The 18,283-nt window shown below is 53.0% G+C and overlaps 1 protein-coding gene across 1 annotated transcript in view; it reads right to left on the bottom strand.

The window, feature by feature from the left end:
• UBE2R2 (ubiquitin conjugating enzyme E2 R2) overlaps window positions 1-1,037 on the bottom strand; it is a 56,064-nt gene extending 55,027 nt beyond the window's left edge. Inside the window, exon 1 of the mRNA XM_067316686.1 lies at window positions 819-1,037. Within this exon, the coding sequence (XP_067172787.1) occupies window positions 819-995 (177 nt within the window). The 5' untranslated portion in view covers window positions 996-1,037. The remainder of the gene's footprint in view (window positions 1-818) is intronic.
• Between the last annotated feature and the right edge of the window lie 17,246 nt (window positions 1,038-18,283).

Consider the following 18,283-nt stretch of genomic DNA (forward strand, 5'->3'; position numbering starts at 1 on the left):
CCCAATACAATATATCTTCTGCAGCCACCAGTGTTTTTATTTGCTCTAAGAGAAGCGTTTTTTCTCCACCAGTTGTTTTGAGATTTGCAGTCTTCTCCCTTTAGTTCCCTTCTGGGAAGGCAGTGCCAGATTTCTTGATTACTGTGTTTACAAGAGGGGGGGAAATAACAGCCACAGAAGTTTTTTTGGACTAACAGGAAGATCGAGAGAGGAATTGAAAGCGCTCATCTACCTTCACCAGTTAAGCATTTCTCTAGCCCCTTGACGACTGTCCTCTAAGTCTAGCAAAGAGGAGAAGGCAAAAAAATCATAAAAAACAGTACTGAAATACTATTAAGTTCGCGGGGGGGGGGGAGGGAGGAGAAAAAAATCACAGTGGGGAGAGCCTTCGCCCCGAGTTAGTCAGTCGCCCGATACAGGATGCTCCTGAGGGAAAGGCTGGGACGCCCCGCACTTTGCGATAAATACACGCAGACCACGGCCCAGAGGGCAGCTTGGGAAGGGAAGGGAAGAGTTTTACATCCGACCGTAAAACATCACTCCCCCCTCAAAATAAATAAATAAAGAAAGAAATAAGGAGGGGGCACAAGGCTTTGGCGCAGCTGTCCCCCCCCTCCCCTCGACCCCTCCGTGGGGCCGGGCCGCTGCCCCGCGCCGAGGCGAGGCGAGGCGAGGCGACCCAACGGCACCCCGAGGGGCGGCGGCGGCGCGGCCCAGGCCCCGCCGGAGGCCTCCGCGTTATCCGCTCCCCACTCTCGGGCACCGCGGAGCCCCCTCCCCCCGCGGCCTTCCCGGGCCGGCGGCGGCGGCGGCCCTACCTTGAAGTAGCCGCCCTCGTAGAGGGTGTTGGGGGGCCCGAAGATCGCCACCTCCCAGTTGTAGAGGTCGGACTCGTCGACCAGGGTGATGCGGAAGCCCTCCACGGGCTCCTCCTGCAGCGACTTCAGCTCCAGCATCAGCGCCTTCTGCGAGCTGCTCATCTGCTGCTGGGCCATGGCGCGGCGCGGCCCCGCCGGCGCGGCCCGGCCCGGCGCGGCCCCCCGCCGGCCGCCCGCGCTCCCGCTGCTCCCGCCGCCGCCGCCCCCGCGCGCGCTGCCGCTGCCGCCTCCTGCTGCCGCCGCCGCCGCTCCTCGCGGGCCCCCCGCCCCTCCCCGCGCCGCCGCCGCCGCCGCCGCCACTTCCTTTTGTGACGGCGCCCGCTCGCCGCTGACCTCAGCGCGCCGCTCCACGCCTCCCGCTCCCGCCCCCTCCCCTCCGCGCCGCGCCGCGCCGGCCACGCCCCCGCGCCCCTGCGCCGCCGGCGGGAGGGAGGGAGGGAGAGGGAGGGGGGGCGACAAGCCCCGCCCCGCGCGCGCGCCCGCGGGAGGAGCAGGGGTGGGGAGGGGCGGGGCGGGCGCGCGCCGGCAGGGGCTCGCCCCGCCCCTACCGGAGCTCTTAAAGCGGCAGGATCCCCCTTTGTCCGACCCAAAGCCCGCAGCAAGCCGACGGCAGGATCCAGACGAGCGGCGTTAAAACAGGAGCAGGCAGTTGATCCCTCAGAGGGCCGTGCTGTTTCCACATCGCTCCGCTGACGCGCGAGTGCTGCAGGCAGGAAACGCGGCTTAGCCCGTTCCTCCCGTTGCCCGCTTAGGGAGGGATAGCGCTCCGGAGGCGACGAGGCTCCCGGTCGTGGCACCGTGCCCACGAGCAGCCTAAAGCCCTCGCGCGGCGCTCGCGCGCCCGTGTCCTGCAGCAAGTCTTTAACAAGCTAAATAACAAAGTGGCTGTCCAGAAGAGGGATCGACAGCAAAACACTGCTGCAGATGGTGCAAATCCGGCTCTCGCTCCTGGAAGCGCTAATGCACACACCTGCCTTTTAGCACATGGGACCGCTGGGCTGCTTAAAACACTGCGGGCGCAGGCGTGCTTGCAGGCTGGGAGCCTTGCCTCAGCCGAGACGAGAGAAACAACGAGGAGGCAGCTCAGCACCCACAGAGGAAAGTCACTTGATACAGAGTTAATGTGGTTCTAACAGGAGTAACTCAAATAGCTAATTTGCTGTGGTGAGTTCTCAGCTAATTGTGATGTCCCCCCAAAATATCAGACTTACTTGAAGGAAATCTCTGTTGTCCGTGTACTGGTGGTCAAAACCTGTGGGTGAATAGTGGAGTAACATGAAAAACACATAATGACTGAATGTAAATCTATGGTATTGGCTCACATGGGGTTGTCCCAGCTGCCGTCCAACCTGCACCTTCCAGCCCCCGGCATGCTGCAGAGGTGTGAAACCGGGGTCAGGCAGACGCTGCCGCTGGAAGGAGAGCCGTAACCCCCTAGTCCTCCATGAATTACCCGGGAGCGGGCTACCAGAGCAGCGGCAGCGGGGTCCTCTGGAGGAACATCCCTCGCGTTTCCCCGGCTGGCCTGCTTGAGCTGCGAGAAGACCTGCATCCCCGTACACGTGCCTCTTTGCAGGCACGGGTTGACTGGCGGCGCTCGCTCCTCACTGCATGTAAACGCCCTGGAGTTAGTTCAGATTTGGTTGGGAGCTGAGTTCTGCCTTCGGTCCCAAGCTTCCCAGGTGGCAGATACTCCTGTCACTGCTGGGTTTGGCTGCCCTTCGCAATACCTTAACATCTGGATCACATCTGGAAGGCCTCCAGACACAGCGCTGTTATCAGGGCTCAAAGAAAGAGAAAGCGCTTGACCTCTGCCTGCCATGTCCCATCTGGCCCAGGAACGGTGGGTTAGAAATGAGTCTCTGGCTTCGTCCCAGGTCTTCCCAACAGCATGCCCATGCTTCATTACCATTCTCAGCTGCCCAAACCCTACCAGCCCTGGTCAAACCTCCACCCAACCAGTCCACTTCCCCACCCACCCTGCGTCTCCTGAATGCCCAGGTCTAATGTCCTGGCCACAATCATTTCCAAACGCCCCAACCTCAACGCCTGCTTCCAGCTGCCCCTCCAAGTGCCCTGTTTTCATTCCCTACGAATCTAATGAAGATCCAACCTGGAAGGCCGGGCTGTTCCCTTCCCTATTGACATTATATGACAGTGATCTAATGGCTTTGTTCAGTTAGTGTGTTGTCCCAGCTCTCCTGTGAAACACCTCTTTGCTCAGGCCTGAAGGGAAATGTTGGGTTGATTTAACTGGCTGGAGCCTAACCCTTTCTGGATTGCGCTGTCCCAATTTCTATGGTAATTGAAACACCTTTCCTTGCAGCCAGCCTCAGATGCAGGCATTGTCTGAACTAGCCTAATGCGGGGAAAGGTGGGAGAAGCAAAGTTTATAGCTATTCAAGACTTATCTCTGCCTGTTGCCTGTCTCAAATGTTAATGAAAGAGGTAATCATGCAAGGCAGAAAGTAAAGAAAGCCCTGGTGTATTCAACTGGGCAGGCTGAAAATTTTCCATCAGACCTGCTTTTAGAGAGAATATAGGTCTTTTTCCTCCAAACTTTTTCTTTTCTCCCACAAAAGCATCTGCTCCCCACAGAAAATAGCAACTCTTTGTTTTCTTTGTGTGCTTTGAGGCTATTCTGCCTGAAGCAGCCACCCAAGCTCCAGTCTGCATTTCTGCCCTGCGCTCCCAGGGAGGCACAGCTGCTCTGCCTGGTGTCCCCCTTCCCTTAGCCCAGGCATAACTTTTTTATTTATTATATGGCATTTCCCCCTCCTAACCAGCTCCAGTATTAGCAATGAAAGTATGAAACCTTTTTCCCCCTCCTCCTTTAGCTGTTGAGGGCACCTGCTCTTGTGGATGATCATTGTGCACCTGCAAACAGAGATCCTCCGTGAGGTGTGCTCTGCAGGAAACCGTATGGTTGTTCTCTCTTCATCTCAATTTTTTTGCCTGAAGGAATCAATTTGCTCTTTGCACTTAGAAAACAAGAAATAGGATCTGGTGTATAAAACATGGCTCCAGGAAGGGGAAATCTCACCAGAAAAGGAGTATGCCAGACATGCAGTTAATCCAGCTCCCAGAAATGGAACTTGTCACTGTAAACTGGACTTCGAATGCCACCAGCACCTTGTGCAAATCTGAGATGAAATCTTCTCTTCAAGTCCTTTTGGCTTTGTTCTCATGATCTATTTTTAATATATCTCTTCCTCTTCTCCTTCCTCCTTCCTGAGAACCACATTCATGAAAGATGACAAACTGCGAGTTAACTCCTCTGCTTAGCAACAGAAGAGATCTGGGCACAGGAGCTTTGAAAATGCAAATCCTGTATCAGTGTCATGTTGTAGGGTTCCTGCCCCATGAACCAGCAGAGAGAGGGAAGAGGACATGGGAAAACCAGCCGGGTCCCAATCAGGTTATTCAGTTCTTGGGGCAGAATGGCCTCATATGATATTCTGCAGAGCATTGTCCAATGTATTTCTCGAGTGACTCAAAGGATGAGACATCTGCTCCTTCCTCTAGGAAACCAGACTAACCTAGGCTAAAAGGTGGCACCATCTCCTCTCCTGGTGCCTCTTCCCTGCTCCTCTGCTCTGGCGAGGTATCGACAGGGATCCTGGTAACTCTTGCCAGTGCCCAACCTAGACTTTAGCACCATCTCTCTCCCCCTAGCATATCAGTTGAATGCTCCTGTGATGGAGGAGATCAGGCAGGAGGTGGGAGCACTGCTCAGCTCCCCTACGAATTGCTGACAGCCAGACCAGGAGCCCTGTGTAACTCAAACCTTCAACAGCTTTTCCTGCGGCTGTACAGGGAAACACAGAAAACAGACTGGGACATCTTCATCCACCCTCCTGCCCCCAGGCAGGATCAACTTGTCCTAAGCAACCCGAGACATATTTTTGTAACCAGTTCTTTAATATGTGTCCAACACGCTCTTCCAAACTGCCTGTGTTGGAGATTTGCTTGCTTCCAGGGCAACACATCTCTGGGCTCAGCTCACCTCTCTGCTGGAGATCCTTCCTTATTGTCACTTTTAGGTGTCCCCACCCCAAATTGTTTCCTGTTACTTCTTGTCCAGGCCACTATGGGGATGAGAAAAATAGGACAGAAGGGACACGGTTTTTCCCCCTACTCTGCAGTTGCCATCTCTTTCCTGGAGTGCAGTTCCCCAAACTGGGTGCAAATCTCCAGCCGAGGCCTGGCCAGCATTTGCTGCCTAGTGCAAACATTCCTGCTGAGCACCACACTGCCCGTGTGGTGAGTGAGAAGACATTTGGGGGCTTTGTGGACTGGTTTTGCAGTCAAGAGGAAATCAGTGACAGAGGAATCTGGGGATTTCTTCTTTTATTTATACTAGATACCTCGTTCCCAGACCAGAGGGCAGACAAACACCACTGCAATGGATCTCAGCCCTGGCACTAATGCCCTGTAGCCAAGGAGAGATTTCCCCAAGAGCTCCACAAGTGTTTAGTTTGGGAAATCAAAGTGTAATTCTCTGCTCTTCTTGCCATGACAGTGTATTGGCATCCACACAGGTTACCGTATTTGAGGACCAGAACATACAAGTACTCAGGGCAAGCGACTGTGAATCTTTCGAGAATATAGGTCTATCTGCAGTTCACCCTTTGCCTCTGTTTCCCCTAAAAATGGGGCAAGCAGATGCTCAGGCAGAACTCATCACAGTTGAAAAGATGCTTATGAGAGTCAGTCGGCAGCATCTGGGTTAACAGGAGGCACATGCATCAAAGTAGCCACCAGTAGAGAAATGCAAAATTTGTAAGATTCAGAACAGTGTAGGCAAAGCTGAAGAAAAAATGAAGGAAAAAAAGTCTTTAGCTTCTCTTACCCTATTTTGATTTGCCCTTTTTCCTGCTTGTTTAAGTTTGAATGGAATAAAGTTACTTCAGCCCCCCCCCCTTCAATTCTAGTTTGCTCGTTTAAAATGGATGAAGTCCATCACAGGGGTTTGATAAAAGAGTGCCATGAAGATACCTGCTGCTGCTCTCATTCAGCTGATGAATAAATTATAAGCGCATTACAATGCTATTTCAGCTGTGATTCCAGGGCTCGGGGAGGGCGATGACTGTGACCTTATGCCTGTCAGACAGCGGTTTGCATTTCCAAAGAGTTTGTGTAACCCACTGTTCAGGTCATCTTACACCTCCTGTTCTGGGCTCCGCGCACAGAAAAACATGAGCACCAGCTGAAGCTGCTGTCCCTGGCACTTCACCTTCACCTCTGCTGCGGGGTTAGCGCTGCAGGACCATCTTACCCTCGGGAGTGGGCAAGTGTCAGGCAGGACTCCCGGCTGTCCCTGTCCATGGGGATGAGCAGCCAGAGTTAGGCAAGAGCCCACGGACCAGCTGCCTGCTGCATTCCTGGGTCTGTCAGATCCTGGTTTTGCCTTCAGACCAGCAACGCTCCCATTGCCAGTGTGAGAGCAAGGCAATGCACCCCTGTAGAAAGGGCTTGAAAGGCAGTGCGGGGAAAAGTGTGTATGTGTGGGAAATTACTGAGAGATAGGGGCAGGCTCAGTTACCCACAAGGGAAACCGCATCAGGGTCCAGCTCTGGCCTTCTCTCCTTTTAATGGCCTCGGGGGTTTCTTTGAAGAGCTCAAGGCCTCTGCCTGGGGATTTAAGCTTTGCCGGCTGGAGATCTCAAACCAGACGGCAGCTGCAGAAGCCTAGGGTGAGAGGGAGGGGTATGAAGGCATGGAGAAAAAGGAGAAAGACATGAGAGAGATAAGGCATGAGTCAGGGATAAATGTTCCCCTTGATCTCCCATCAGAGCATCCTGACATGAGCAGGGAATCCCACTGAGCAAGGCTGAGCCGGTTGGGGGCAGAGGGCATGTTTCTTCCTTAAGCATCCCCTGTCTGTCTGCACCTTTGCTAGCTGAACTCTGGATACTGCTAGCAATCAAATAGACAGCCGCCTCCTTGCAATGCCAGTTGAGCGGAAGATGCACAGCTCAGATCCTGTGCAGGGCCTTGAAAATACAATAAAAAGAAGAGTTGCTACTAGGAAATAAAAGGGGCCCAAAGTGAGTCAGTAGAGTTGGGCTTTGTTGTGCCACAGCTGAATCTGGTCTTTTCATGACAGCTTCCACAGCAAATATGAACAGATTCAGGGGAAAGAAACCAAACCGCAGCGTAAGCGCCAAGGCCCAGGTGCAGACAGCTGGCTTGGGTGGCCAAATAGCAGAGAAACTCACTTGGGCAGGCTTGCAGGTCAGGGTGAGAAGGTCCAGAGATGGGATGGGGCAGAGACGATCTCCTAGAGATCCCGTCTCCAGCTTCCTAATAATAAGATGTTCTTCTAAAAAACGTTTGCAGGGCTCATGTAATCGATGCAATGTCTCACTCATCCATATGCATGTGTAGGCTATGAGATTTGAAAAACACGCTGTGGTGAGTGTGAAGCCCCATATGAAGCAATGGGCTGGACTGGGCCTGCAAACTGCTCTGTGCATCCGTGTGTGGCTAGGAGGAGACTGCACTTTCCTGCAGGAGCCTGAATCACCACGAGGGTAATTAATGCAAATTCCCCAGACAGGTGAACAAGTCTGGAGAAGCCTCACTGCCTGGCCCAAACTCACTGTACAGCACAGTCATCTTCACCCCAGGGCTTGCAGTCCCTTGGAAATCTGGGAAAAGTTTCTAAAGGATCTGGGAAAAATCAAGCAAAAACCACTAGCCTGATCTTAGAAGGCCTAAATGCTCCAGCCAAGGGCCTGTGATGCCACTGGGAAAAAGTACTGGTCTTGTGCTTTAGAAGGCTGAAAACCACTGCTAAAGAACGGCCAGAGAGTTAGACTATGATGATGCTCCTGGGGTCTAGATGTTGTGCCCATATGTGTGCCAACTGCTTGTTTCCTGGGGTTTCCTCTGCAGTAGCCTTGGTGTCAGCAGGTCACTCTGGGGTTGGCATTGTCCCCCTGGGAGAGCGGTCAACTGGTGCTCAGGTACCCTCCTGGAGAGAAGACAGGCTGGTGGAGGGCCAAGACCCTCAGTGCCAGCGGGCAGGGAGGAGGACTCAGGAGGCAATAGCTGGAGGCTGAATGTCTGCCCCTTGTCCCACCAGCTCCCTTGCACCCCGTGTGCCCCCAGCCACCCCCTCGCTTGTCCCCCCGGCTCCACTGGCACCTGGGGCTGTTGTCAGGCCTTGGGGAAACCCCCAGTTATGCCCCTGCCCCATTTTTAGGGTCCTGGCTACAGGCCTTAGCCCTGCAAGAGGGTCCTTGGGGGAGGCTGTGGACTGGGCAGAGGGATGGAATGGGATATGCCCCATTGATGCTGTTCCTCTGTGCTTTGCCACCTCAGTTCCCATCTCCGGTTGGCCTTGGGGACAGATGAGTCACTTCCAGACCTGTTTGCTTGCTGGGACGTTGCCATTAATTACCCCCAAGTGGTTCTCCATCCATGGGGCAGGGAGAGCATGGAGGGAGCTGGCACTGGGCGGCAAGCATGTGATTTGGTGTGCATCAGGGCTGGTCCCCTCTGCAGAGCTGCCCCCCTTTTATAGGTGGGGAAGGCTCTGATGCTGCCAATACCATCAGCAGAGAGGCAGGCTGAGGATTTTGTCTCAGATGGGTTTGTTGTGTGTTTGCGTTCATGTCCCCAGGGTCTTTTATCCCAAGAGGCTGGAATGGAAGTTTTATAATGCACATTTAGAAACGGGTGAACAGGAAAGTTTCCCCTTGAGTGACTGCTGCATCCCTGGCGTTGAGGCCATATGACGTGGCCAACATCTGACAGAGCTTCCTGGACCGCTGCTGCCTACAGCGGTGAGGCCAGTGCAGTGCCGGGACTCTTCCCTTTTTTGCTGAAGGTAGATGAAGCTTAAAAGTGGCTTAGCACCGACTCTGTCTTGCTCAAAGTGACTACAGTAAGCGTAGAAGGGAGGAAATTTAAGAGCCAGGCCAAGCCTTTGCATTGGGACTCTTGTTTCTGCAGTCCAGCTACCTTGAACTGAAATGGTCTTGTTCCTGTTTCTGATACAGGTTGGGACACGGGTGAGAGAGGCCAGTGCATTCCTGTGTGCTCCAGGGGAGAGGTTTAGCTGGGTGAGCTGGCTGGAGCCCAGGCTGGTCTGGTTTGTGCTGCCCATATCTCTGAGATAATCAAAGGACCTTTCCTTGCTCTCACCCTGGGAAAAAAAATGCTGAATGTACTTGCTGGCTGGTGGGAAGGACCAGAAAGGGCAAGTTTGAGGTATTTCCCTCTTCCTGCTGCCCGTCTTGTGTAAGAGAGGGGGGAAAAGAGCAAAGAGAGGAAAATCCTGCTGCGTGGAGGCGGGTGTCCCACAAAAATGGCATCCGTGCACACCAGTCCGATGCGGGCTGGTAGCTGGGGCCAGCGCCAAGTGCTCTCAAGAGGCCCTTTGCTCGCTCCACCTCCTCAGGTTCAGCCTCGCGCTGCCTGAAAGCAGCTCCTTCGGTAGGGAAAACGCACCGAGCGGAGGCTGCAAAATGGGAACTGCTGTGCAATGGGCATCTCAGAGCGAGCAAATCTCTCTGTTTGCAAAGAAGAAGCCTCAAAATGTTGCAAAGGCTGCACAGCTCTGGTGGAAACTTTTCTCTATCTCGCGTGCACTCAGCATCCATTTTTAATAAATTTCTCTCTTTTTTTTTTTGTTCTCCTAAGTGCAACGCTGGTAAGCAGTGCCAGGGCACTCTGGTCCTTCCCTTGGCAGCAGAACACGTGCTCCTGAGTTCAGCTGCAGAAATGCAGAGTTTTTCCCTAGAGTGAGAGATATATTCATTTACCTGGTTAGCTATGAGTGACAAAAATCAGAGGGGAGGGGAGGTTTTAGGAACATCATGCCTAGCTTGTCCTCTAACCAGTGTAAAGATGTTCCTTCCAGACTCATCTCCAGTCCAGCTTCACTTGAATATAGGACATTTTTCTGCTTTTGTTTTCATATATGTGAAAACATTGTCCCATTCATTCTCCTGTTTGCTTCAGCTGCCCTACCCTGCTTTTTTTTGCACTCATCGACATCATTTCTTTTGTATTTATGTGAAATGTATATACATATATGCTTCTTTCACATCTACTCGCTGTCTGAAAATTCATGAAAGCTGTCAAAGGATCTAACAAAAGAACACGATGAAAATACCTTGCTGTTACTCTTAATATTCTCATGATTAATAAATAATAAAAACATTAGAGTAATATTTTATCTGGGGCTCTCAGAACCCAGGAAACAGAAATATATGTAACCTGGTGGCACTCCTGGCAGTTCCCTTCCTCGGTGGCATTTCCAAAGGCCTGGCAAAGCGGGAGAAAACAAGATGCTTCTCTTGTATTGACTGGAATTGCTGCTGTGTTCCTTGGGCATCGTGTTGTCAACGTGGCCAGCGGCATTTTATTGAATGGAGGTGCCCACAGAGTCGCTCACCTGGACTTCGCAGGAGACATTTTGCAGATGTAGAGAGGGATGGCAATACTTTGTAAAACCTTTGGTGAGAGCGGTGTGAAAAGAGTATCCTTTTTATTCTCAGTTGTTGGACAATAATATAAGGGCAATGGAGGACTTGGAGACTGTTTTGGGGGGCAATGGGCTTATCTCTTTTAAATGCAGGCATGACAGCAGCCCAAAAGAAGAAAAGATGCTACCATCCAGCAGGACGACTCTGAATCTAGCGCCTACCAATGCTTTAACCCTTCAGTGCCCAGAGCATCACAGTCATGAAGGCCAGGAAGATATTGCACATGTCATACCCCTCTCACCCCTTCCGGTCTTGACTCTGCAGCACAGGGGTGGGGGGCCCAGGCTGGGCTGCGTCTCTCAGGGTATGAACTAATTGCTCTAAATATTTTCTTTGTTGGTCTCGCTTTCCTGCGTCACAGAAATGAAAAGGGAGATTTGGAAATTCTCACGACCAGGTCACGGGCTGGTTTCCTTCTGCCCTTTGCCCTCGCCTTATCTCACGACCGTCAGGCTCGGTTTCTCTGCTTGAGAGCCAGCTGCGGGTGCTCTATCAGGGCTCTGCACCGAGCGATTCCCCCCCCATCGCCCTATCTCTGGGCGCCTGCCTGAGGGCCTTCAGCTGGGCACTATCTCCTTTCACCACCTGCTGGCTGCTGCTGCCCCCCCCCCCCCCCCCCCCGACCCCATGCCTCTGGGAGGCGCTTTGCACGGCCACGCGGAGAGATCGCCTCTCCGGCTGGGTTGCCTTGCGCTCCCCGAGTCTGATGGCTGGATGCAGCTTTGGGTTTTTGCTAGTGCAAATGGGGCAGAGTGCGGCTCTGCTCTTTCTCATCATCGGACCCCACAGCATCTCTCTTTGCTCTTCTAGTTCTCCACCCTTTATTGAGCCTGTCCATCTCTCTATCTGTGCGCTCTTGGGAAAGCTTCCCCCGATCTGGGCACCATCACTTCTTTTCACCCTTTTTGAAGGTTTCTCTTCAAAACTCATTTCCTTCACTGTCCGCTGGTGCTCAGCTACATCTCTGCCTCCTTCGCCTTCCTCACCAGATGCCCGTTCCCTGCGAGCTGTGTCCCCTACCTCACACACAAGCTCGTAAGGCTGAGCTCCAGGGCCAGAATCACGCAGGTGACTAACAAACTTATCACGACTGATATGGTGTTTCAGCACTGGGCAATCAAGACCACTTCATTGCCTGGGGTTCCCAGATGCTGGATCCTCTTAACAGTGGAGAGAAGCATTTGCAACGTCAAATGGGAGAATCACAGCTAGCCCAGAAACAATTATCTTCCTTTTTATGAATACAAAAATGGCCCCCAAAGGTCCTTCTAGCTCAGTATCCTCTCTTCAAGAAAGTCCACCTCTGGATGCCCATGGAATAGTGTAAGAAGATGTGTTTAGTGATACCTCCCCAGAATATTAACCCGACCTCCAACAGTTTTTCGTGACTCAGACTCCCTGAGTCAGGGTGTCTTCTTATTTAATAGTCCTCAGTAGATTTTTCTTCCATGAATTTGTTTAGTTATTTTTGAACCCAGGTAAATTTTAAGCATTTGCAACATCCGGTGGCAAACAGCTGCCCAGTCTAATTACTGGTTGGGTGCAGAATCATTTCCTTTGGTTTGTTTTGATCCTGCCACCTGCTAGTTCGCCTGGCACCTTCATCCTCGTGTTGGAGGACACGATGACTGGTCATTTTCTATCCAGCCACTTTCTGCCCCTTGTGATTTTACAGGCCTCTACCATAGCCCTTTCCACATATATCTTTCGGGGACAGAAAAGTCCCAGACTACATGTCTGTTCCTTTATGGATGCAGATATGTCATGGTGTTATGATGGCCTGAAGGTATTTTCTATCCCTTTTATGATAAGCACCGCATAAGCACTAATAAGTACCACTCTTGGGTGCACACTCCCCCTCCCTCTCAGATTGTTTAAAAGATAAATCAAAGGAAAATGGTCCACAGGGAGATGTCCACTATCCTTCCAAATACCTTCAGACTGTCCTGTGACCATATTTTCTCCCTTGGTGCTGCTGTTGTCCTAATCCTGACTACAAAACCTGCTGTCTGGGGAACCTATCTCTTTGTTTTCTTGTACGCCAGGCACATGTGAGGCAAGGAAAACATCAAATAATAATAAACTACAAAGAATAGTGGCACTTGCTGCTCCAGGGATCATAGGGACTTTGTGGGGCATTACAACATGACTGACTGCCTGTGTCCCTACAGTGTCATTCAAGCAAGAACAGGGGGGTGAGGATTCGAGAAGAGCCTCTATACCGTTCCTCTCTGGAATAAAACTAAGGTGTAGTAACTAGCATGCTTCGGTACATAAACTCATACAAAAAAACCCCCCAAAAACCAAAAACCTGAAACAGGTGCAAGGAAGGCTTTCTGTTTGTGATTTAGTAATCCGTGGCTGGGCAGGATGGGCAAGATCATCCAGCTGGGAAATTCAAGCATGCCTGTCACCACTACGTGTAGGAATCTGGGATTTTCAGATCCACCTGAATGTTAGATATCACAAAACAGGATATCAAAGTCCAAGCTGATCACCCTTGGCCCCCTTTGCAGCCTTTGGTGCCTTCAGGAGACCTCTCGCATCTGACCTCTGTGTTCACATGAGTCATCTCTGGGTACAAGAAAGTTGGGGCGTGTTAACCATCGTTCCATCTCCTGATGCAGATGGGCCCTCTGAAGTCAGCGGTTCACTTCAGACACCTTGGGGTGTGTTAGAGAAGTGTGGCCAGTGAGACCGACTTGGGACAGGTCCTGTTCCTGCAGTGAGGTCCCCCTTCAGTACGCCTCTTAGCTGGTTCCCATTTGCTGAGATTCCCCACAGTGGTGCCCAGTTTTTGTGGAAGGACCCCCATGTAGACCCTGAAATGTGAGGAGCACTGGGCAGAAGCCATCTCTGACCTCAGCAGATGGAGCCTCTTGCTCACAGAGTGACCTTGCAGGGGTCATAGGGGCTGGGGAAGAGAGATTTATCCCATCCTGAAGCCAGGATGTTCCTCTATTCTTCCAGTCCCAGAGCAAGGCTGTGGGGTGAGGCCACAAACCTGGGACTCATCTGCATGGAGAAGGAGGCCCAGGAGAGCAGCCTCAACACCCACGCTGATAAGACGATAAATGATGCTGTGCCGTTGGCTCTGCAGGCACCCAGTGGAGGAGATTTTTGCAAGAAGCTCCTGAAGTAGCAGAGCTTACGAAGCCTGGTTTCTGGTAGCACCCTCTTGTGTGGAGTCTCTCGTGTCCAATAATGTGGTTCAGCCCCACAATCTTTCTCTCAGTGGAGGTGTTGGCTTCCTCTTCCCAGCTGAGCTGCCTAGTTCCACCAAACATGTCTGAAACATCTACATCTGGGGATGAAGCTGCCCCAGTGGGTTCAAAATTGTGAGTGAGGAAAGAGAAAACGCAGTTGCATAACCTCCATTTTCGTGGCGAGCGAGGACAAAATGGAGAGCTGTAAGGGAGTTTACTGAATGCCCGTATCAACTCTGACTCAGCCTTCCTGTGTCACTGCTTTGCCTCAGTTTCCCCATCTGGAGAACGAGAAGGACTGACCATGCGTCACTTAGAGGGCGCATGATGGGAGCCTGTGCCAAAGACACATAGAGGCAGAGCTGTTAGATCTGAGCCAATTATGCCTGAACATTTCAATTAATCAAGCAATTATCATCATCTCAGCTGACATTTTCCCATCGCCCCCAGCTGATCATCTCTCTCTCCTTTTCAGACGGCACCTGCTCGCCCTCCTCCCCAGCAGCCGCCACGTTTTGGAGGTGCTGCCTGCGGAGTCATGAGCTCCGGTGTCCCGGGGGTACAGCGGGCCGCAGGGATGTTGTGCAGACCCCGTTCGCGCTGGTGCCGCTGGCGTGGAGGCTGCCAGCGGGAGCGAGCCCAGCCTCTCCTCGCCTCTGCCGGGAGGGCTGTGGAGGCAGGAGGATGGCAGGCAGCTCGGCTCGTTGCACAAGCAGCGACCGCGGCAGCCTTCCCCTGCATCGCCTTCATGTTTTGGGGATGGGAGGTGAGGTGGAGAGCAGGAGGCTGGCGAGCCAGGCCTTCCTGGCATTGGCAAAAAACCAGCCCCACGCAGTTTGGGTTTGGCTGGGAAGGAGGGAGGGAAAGTGCAAGGACGCTGGCATTGCCAGGCGAATTGGCACGCGGTAGTTTAAGCCATGAATAAATAAATGCTGCATTTGCATGTCCCTGAGTCTCTCCACTACATCTAGGCTCAGGAGCTGCCCTGGAGATCGAAAAGCGAGGGAAATGTTTTTTGGGGTTTTTTTTTGGAAAGCAGAGCAATATTTGGCTGCAGAGAGATGCTAAGGGCTATTTTGGTGGGTTCACCATCCAGACATGGCAAACAAACCTTCGCTGATAAAACCTCACACTACTGCAAGTGGAAAGGGGTCAGAGCTTTGCAGGTCCTTCCCCTCTCTCAGGGTCTCTGATGTGATTTTTGGAGACTGCGGGTTGTTTCTTAGTATTGAAAAGAAAAGAAATAAAAGAAAAGAGTAGAAAAGGGTTTCTCCTCCTTGTTGCTATGTGTAAAGCCCACAGCAACAGCGGGGATATCAAATGAATTTGCTCTCTAGCCTGTCACAGAAAAACAAACTGAGAGCAACAGTAAAATAAAAACAGTGACACAAAACAATTTATGCTAAAAGCAAATCGGTTATTTGAAAGGAGGCAAAACATTGCTAGCACGTTACGAAATGTATGAACTTTCCATTAGTTCTCTCCCTGAAATTCAGGTCATCTCAGTTTTGAGATAAAGTGGACAGAGCCGCTGACTTTGGACAGTCCAGGTCAGTCTCTCCCTCTCTGCCCCTGACCTATATATGTGGATTGTTTTAGTCCTCATTGAATGTTTGACCTTTTAGGCTCTTCCGCATAAGGAGGAGCTCAGTACTCTGCCAGAGTGCAACCCACCAAGGCAGGCTCAGGCTGTGGTACGATCCTGTGAATCCAGGAGCTGGACATCTCCGAAAGCTCTTGAGCTGGTGGTATTGCTTGCGGGGGTTTCCAAAGCCTATGCTTCAGCTAAGTGCAGAAAGATAAGACTTAAAGAACCGGGTTTTCGTCTGTCCAAACAACAAATTATGATTGAGGCTCTGATTCGCCTATTCTAAGAGGCGCTGTGCTGCATTGCATGGCCAGTCCTTGAACGCCGAGACCGTGTGGCCAAGACATGAACCGTTTTGATGCGCCCAGAATGAACTTTTTCCCACTGCAAGGCACAAGCACAGGGAAAATACTTGTGAAATACAGTGGAAGAGCGCATCTTAGTCCTCATTATGGGGTACTGAGTCCTTCTCAGCCTCCTTGTTCGCCCTGCTGCTAGAGGGGAGGCTCAGGCTCCCAGTGGCTAAGTGACTTGGCCAGGATCTTGTGGGAAATCTGTGTCAGAGCTGAGGGCTGGGCTCCAGGTCTGTCTGCACTTTTTCTCTTTCTGTGACTGCCAGGAACATGTGGGTGCCTTGCTGAATCGTGAGGCAAAGCCTCCAGGCTTTTGTTTAAAGATTCAACGTCTATAAACATTTTCTTTACCATTTTTTTTCCTTGATGAAGTCACCCACCTTTTGACCATCATGAAGACTGTTTGTTCACTATACTTTAATATAATATGGCCATACCTGGGATGGAGAATAAAACATTATCTGAGTGTTTTTTTACCCTCCTTTTATTTAGGTCTTCCCTCTGTACCAGATTATTTTTGTCAGGGAGTTATGAATGCTTCTATCACACAGGTATTTAGTACTTTACAATCCGAAGCACTTGAAAGCACTTTAGCAACCAAAGAGAGGAATTGTCCAGTCTACATGAAAATGCAGCTTTTTCTGAGGGCCGTGGTCAGCATGGGGTGATGGGCTGCTCCCTCCTCCGTACCCGGCCCTGCACTGCCCAGGAGCATTTCCGCAGCAGCAGCAGGAGCCCGGGAAAGGCCCCGGGGTGGGAAAAGGAGGTGTGGGGGGAGTGGCGCAGCTGCGGGAGCACGGGGGCAGCACCAGCCGTGTGGACGTGGTGCATCGCCAGGGTCCATGTGACGGCTAGACCTGCTCGGCGGCCCTGTCCCTCCTCTGCCTGCTTCCCGGCAAAGCTGCACCCGGTGCCCAGAGGCATTCCCGGGCGGAAGCGGTTGGGAGCGAGGGTGGGTGCGTGCATGCACTTGCGCACGTCAGCCCCGGGCTCTCCAGCCCCGGCGTGCATGTTGCATGTGGCAGCAGTTCGAGCTGCATGGTTGTTTCCGTCTCGGGCTCTTGCCTCCCTGTTGGAGCGGTGGCGGCATGGCCCGTGTGCCGCTCGCCGCGCTGGCAGATGAGCGGCCTCTCCTTCCCCGTGGGCGAGACGGCGGCGGGGTGGTTTCTGAGCCACAGGGGAAACGTGGCGGTGGGCTGGGGTTTGGCGGTGCTTGTTTTTTTGCAAGCTCCTCCTGAACTGATGCTCTTGGGGAGAGGTGAGGTGGCCACGGCTGGCAGCCGGGCTTGGAGCAGCTGCTCCCGGCACAGTCACTGGTCTGGGCAACCCCACGCCTTGCCCACGTCCTCGCCGTCCCCTCTGCTAACTAAGCAGGTTCAAAGGTCCAAGGCTGCCCGCGGGAGGTTGCCAAATGCTTCGTGCCGGCTGCTCAAGCTGCTGCCGGGTTGGTATCTAGTGCTGTGTTTGCACAGGGCTTTGGCAGACCTGGGCCAGGCTCTGGCCTGGGTGTAAACCTGGAGTCACACTTAGAGGCACAAGGGCTCCCTGGAGCCCCGTTCATGCCCCAGCCCGCGCGGCTTTGCAAGGGGCTGGCGGGAGGGCAACCCTGGCTCAGTGCCACCTGCATCCCTGAGTTGCGTCACCTTTATTTACCCGCCTGCTGCTGGCGTGGTGCCACCCCGGCCGCGGCAGCGAGCAAAGCTGGGCACTTCCCAGCAGAGCAGGAGCGGGGAAACGATTTGCCCCAGATCAGAGCTGCCCTTACGGCCCCCTCTCTTGCTCAGAGAGCCCAGTGAAGAAGCAGAACTGGAATCTCCCTAAAAAACCTCCGGAACACCGTCCACAAATAACAGCCTTTTGTTTCGCACAGCATAAAGGGATGGGGGGAGACAGGGCAGGGAATGACAATCGTCTTTACCTTCCGCAAATTCCCTTTTCTAGCACCAAAGATCACCGGCAGTGGTTCGACGCTGCTGCTGGCCTTCCTTGCAACCCCCGGGGGAAAAGCAGGGCACCACGGCTCTGGTGCTGCATGAGGATCTGCTCTGCCAGCATGGATGAACCGAGTGCGAAACAGATGGAAACAAAAGCAATGCAACGGGGAGGGGGGAAAACCCAGCCCCAGCCTGTTGGTCCCACCAGCCTGTAAATACGGGGCGCGGGGAGAGCTGTAGGAAACAACATGAAACAGCCACATGCAGGAGGATTGAATCACCCTTGAGTTACAGAAGATGGATCCCAGAAGCAAATGCCAGTTCCTGAAGGGACAGGTAAAGCTGCTGCAATGGCCCCGACACCCAGGACTCCTGGGTCCTGCCACAGGCTTTGGGCTTGTCTCACCCTTCCCTGCGCCTCTAGTTCTCATTTGTCTCTCTTTCAGAGACATGAAGAAGGACCTGTGTGCACAGAAGCTGCCTTTTCTTCATAAAACCGGCCTGATAAAGGCTGTGATCTCTCCTCACCAAGTCGCCAAGTCAAATTCTCTCAGCGATTTGCAAATCCGATGACCCTCAGCACAAAGAGGGAGCCCCGGCTGGCAGGCGGGCTGCAGTGCCGAGCTGCGGGAGCGCCGCGGGAGCGCCGCGGGACTGGCCCCGCCGCCGGCCCCGCTTCCTGGCACAGAGCAGCTTGCAGCCCATCTGTCCCTGCCAGCACTCTGCTGGCGCCACGGCTGCTTCTCACCCTGCGTCCTCAGCTGTGCCACCCCGGGGGCCCGTGCTGTGAGTGGGGTGGGTGAAGGGACCCACCGTGGACCAAC

Source organism: Apteryx mantelli, chromosome Z (assembly GCF_036417845.1).
Source record: "Apteryx mantelli isolate bAptMan1 chromosome Z, bAptMan1.hap1, whole genome shotgun sequence".
NCBI classification, from domain to species: domain Eukaryota; kingdom Metazoa; phylum Chordata; class Aves; order Apterygiformes; family Apterygidae; genus Apteryx; species Apteryx mantelli.